Source organism: Tupaia chinensis, unplaced genomic scaffold, assembly GCF_000334495.1.
Source record: "Tupaia chinensis unplaced genomic scaffold, TupChi_1.0 Scaffold000600_1, whole genome shotgun sequence".
In the NCBI taxonomy this organism is placed as follows: domain Eukaryota; kingdom Metazoa; phylum Chordata; class Mammalia; order Scandentia; family Tupaiidae; genus Tupaia; species Tupaia belangeri.
This window is the reverse complement of record NW_006160117.1, coordinates 2,031,316-2,035,554: the sequence shown is the minus strand read 5'-3', so window position 1 is coordinate 2,035,554 and position 4,239 is coordinate 2,031,316. Positions and strand designations below refer to the sequence as shown.

The window sequence follows — 4,239 nt, the reverse complement described above, 5'->3', positions numbered from 1 at the left end:
GCCTTATGAGCCTTTGCATGGCCTCTGTAGTCCTCACTCTGGATCCTCAGTGTGATTCATGGGAGAGCCTACAATTACTCTCTCCCTTGGTTTGTTACCATCTCCCTCAATACAAGACCCTCATTTCTCTGTTACCCTTAGAAATAAAGGGTTGTTCTGCTCTGCCTGGCATCTATTCTTCCATCTCCAAGGTCTAACAATAAGAAAGAGATTGTGTGCTTCCCTGATTGTTGTGGATCTTGTACTCTAATCCTTTATTAGAGTCCTCATCCTGACTCCTGGCACATCCTGGAAATGTTCCCTTTACTTGAAGATCACCCTGGGTGTGTGTGCGTGCATGCCCAAGATCCAGGAGGAGTATGAAGGAGAAAGTATTGGAACATAGCCACACCCCTGGGGAGTGATTTCTCACTTTCCTTCACATTGTCTCTGTCTCTCTACAGTGAGCACGTGTGTCCTATAGCAAAAAAATCTTAAAAAAATGTTTTCAGTGAACTCACTCTGGCTCATACAGATCATTGCACTTAATGCAATTATTTCAAACACACACAAAAAATCACCTAACAATAAAAAGTTGGTTTTGAGGTTTTTTTTAATTGATTTTACCCAGTAAAGAGAAAAGAATATGCAGTGCTGGATAGAACAAAAAAGCAAACATTTATAAATAAGCTGAATTACTCAAGGTACTTTTTATTAATACATAAATACTAAAAAGCAGAAAGTAAGATAACAATTAAATACAATTTAAGTTTCTGCTTTTCCATTTTTCCCTCCATATTGCAATCCAAACTTTCAATGTATGGTTCTTTCACATTTTAATGAAAATTGCCATTTTATTATGATGCTATCAAGATATAGATAAAAAGGAAATATAGTTTATTAATTTCTTTTACAAATACAAAAACTGCAACTTTCAAACTCATAAATAGCAATGAATATGACAGCCACGTTACTAATAAATTTATAATCTGAGTCAAAAATATATCTTCAATTCAGAGAAAAACACTTGAAAAATAACAAAGAAAACAAAGGATATACCTATAAATCACTCACATATAACAGCAAAAGAATGAAGATAAACGTTTAGTTTCCACCAACTCTTAACACTCTGCTCTCTCCAAACACTAAGTTAAAATCTACCTTGAACTTCACTAGATGTGGGTAGAGCAGTGGGACATGGCCCTAGGACCTGGCCTGACCTGGACCACAGTGCCAATCCTGCCTGCAAATCTCCCTCCTGCCCTCACTGCCTCCTCTCTCAGAGCCTCTTCATACAGATAAGGGAAGGAACTAGGGACTGTGTCACTGATCTTAGCCAAAACCTCCAGGACTTTCATCTTACTGGTTTCAGCATAGGCCCGGGGACCCCACAGGAACACATGGCATGGAGGGTCACTGTTGGGCACCTGCTGGTACACCAGGTACTTTTCCCGCACTAAATCTTCGGTGATGAGCTTGTGGGGTTCCCCAAATATTAAGTGGCTCCTCCCAGCATATAAGCCCAACATATTCAGGAATTCCCACATCTCCTCCTCAGTGGCACGATTACCCCTCATGAAAATCACACCCAGGAGCGTCATCAGGAGACCGGTCTTGGGTAGCCCCTTGTCACCACTCACGCTTCCCTCGTTGGAGAGGCCTAGCTTGCTCACAAGAGCATAGGAGTGACTGACAGGGTCAACTTCCTTCAACTCTAGGCCAAAGATCAGCTCCATGCGCTCTGAGGCTCTCCTCAAAATCTCAGGGAAGTGCTGCTTATTCTGCATGACCATAGGGCAGCAAATGCTGCCTGAGAGGTTATTGGACTTGCCTCCTCCAGGCTCTGGGCCCCTACATCAGATTTTGTGCCTGAGGCACCTGCATCAGGGGAGCTAGTGGGTGGGTCTCCCTGAGACTCTGGGGGAGAGCAGGCAGCAGGAGAGCTGCAAGGAGAGCTGCGTCCTCCACAGGCAGGAGAGGCGGACGGGGAAGACTCTTCTTCCCCTTCTGCGGTGATCTGAGGGACCCTGGGGCTCTGGGTCATGCCACGGGCCTGTTGGCGTTTCTCCCGGGCACGGATCTTACTCTTCTGACCGCGAGGCATGGTGTCTTTCCAGGGACAGCTGGAGGGCTGACAAGGCAGGCACCTAGAAGGGAAGAGTGACACTGTGTGAGCACTTTCAGTAGGGAGAGTCTGCACTGGCCTTGCCCCAGGCCCCTTCTGCAGGCTCTATGCACCTTCCCCGCCCCTGCGAGCATTGGTGGGTCAGGGACCTTGCCTGTCTCCTGCACTCCATGGCTAACACCTCAGTCCTCTCTCTGCATCCTCTCTTCCTCCTGCCGTTGGACCTGAGTCTCCCTTCCTCTTTACTTGAGCCCTATCTCAGCATTTTAAGGTTAGGACTTACCTAAAAGCCAAGCAGAACAATTCAGCTTGTCCTTATTCGGCTCCACTTGTGTACAGTCTTCAGAACTGAAAGATGCAACAGAAAATTGATGTCTCAAGGACCTGTTTGATCCCTGGAACAGATTAAAATCATTCTGTTCACTGAAATGTGACTGTCCCCTCAGAAAAAAGTCATCGCTTGTAGATGATCCCAGAGGAGAAACTGAGGAAGGGGCCCTTAAATGACACATAGGTCTGGGTTTCCCTGGATGATATCAGCTAAGGACTCAGAGGTGTCCCTGTTGTCAGAGTGGTTGCCACAGTGATCAGTTTCTTCAGCTTTATTCATCATATAACATATAAACTGTCCCCTGCTTGGCAGCCCCCAGAACAGGCCCCACCTCCCAAAGTTCCCCAAGGACAAAATGAGGGAGCAATTCCGTCTTTAAGCCTGTCCAGACCCTCCCTGGCCATTATCACTGGTGAGTGCTGCGAACAGCAGGCTTCCACCACTGCCCCTCCTCTCCAACACCCATCGTGCTCCCCATCTGCCCCTCTCTGCCCACTGCACACCCCACTGCCCAGCTCCATCTCCACCCCAATCCACCCCCTTGTTTCCCCAGCCCTGCTCCATCCCCCCTGCCTCCCACACCGCCCACCCCCCATTCTGATGGGGGCATCCTCCATTTGCATTCACCCATCCCCCTGACTTCCCCCATCCCCCCATTCTGGGACATGGGGTCCACCCAGTCCTCCCCAGGGGCCCTCTTTTATTCTGGGGTTTCTCCCTCTGCCAACCTGAGCCGACCAGCCTCAGACCAAGGTCTTTATTTGCCCACACCCTTGGGGAAGCGAAGGGGCTTAGGGCCTCTACGGTCATGCTGGAGGCTCCTGGGAAGAGAGCAGGCCCGGTGCCCTGTGCGGCCTCCCCTGCTCAGAACAAGGTGGTCACTGTGGTCGCGGCCAGGCCAGCTCTCCTGATGTACACTGCCCACCCAGACACCTGAGCATATACCTGATAAGACACGGATCAGACGCCTCCGGCAACGGCCTGAGGCTGCACCTCCTCCACAGACACCTCACCCCCAACGGTTAGGAGAGGAGGAAGTCAGGGTTAGCCACTTCCGGCCACGCCCACCTGCCCCCCAATCTGCGCAGGAAGGGCGGGGCTCTGTTGCTCCCGCTGGTGTGGGCCAGCGTGTCCCAGGGGACCCTCCTGAAGTCTTTTCGTTGACTTTCTGCACGCCTTGGCACCGTGCCCCCTGTTGGGTGAGTCCCCCAGACTTACGCCAAGGATCTCCTTTCTCCTGAGAGATCCCAGTCAGTAGTGAGTGGGAGTCTAAGCCCAGCAGCCATGCCTGGGACCTCCCATAACTGACAGCAGGGGTGGGGCTTTGTGGGGTCTCTCTCGTGGGGTGGATGCTGCCCTCAGTCCCGTCTCAGGTCTTACCTTGACTCCCTACAGGTAGGTGCTGGGCCACTTCCTCTCTACTGACATGGGGACAAGCCCTCAAACCAAAGACCTTAATGGGTAGGGGTCTTCCAGACCTGGCTGCTGCAGGTAGATCATGGAGGAGTGTGCATGGTAGTTTGTAGGGGAGTTTTTTTGGGGTCCCTCTGTCCTTACTCAGGGTCCTCACAATGACCGCTGGCACTGCCTGGGGTTCCTTGCTTTTCTGCGCTAAATGCATCCCCTTCCTCTGACCATCATCTGCAAAATTCCCCAGTACAAAATGAGGGGCTCCTTATCGTGACCTCCCTATCTGTGAACTCTCTTCGTTGACCTCTGGGACGTCTTCAAAATATTTCATGAGTAAGCTTGTACCTTTATTATGTGTGTTCCCGTGTGACCCTTCCCATTCTATCTTAGTTCA

The 4,239-nt window shown here is 50.2% G+C and overlaps 1 protein-coding gene across 1 annotated transcript; it reads right to left on the bottom strand.

Annotated features, from left to right (window-relative positions):
* Nucleotides 1-1,151: 1,151 nt before the first annotated feature.
* On the bottom strand, nt 1,152-3,456 carry LOC102498282 (melanoma-associated antigen B4). Its single transcript, XM_027775713.1, is given in 4 exon segments — nt 1,152-1,783; nt 1,786-2,126; nt 2,388-2,452; nt 3,381-3,456. Coding segments are annotated over 2 exon segments (930 nt in total). The 5' UTR covers nt 2,084-2,126; nt 2,388-2,452; nt 3,381-3,456.
* Nucleotides 3,457-4,239: the final 783 nt, after the last annotated feature.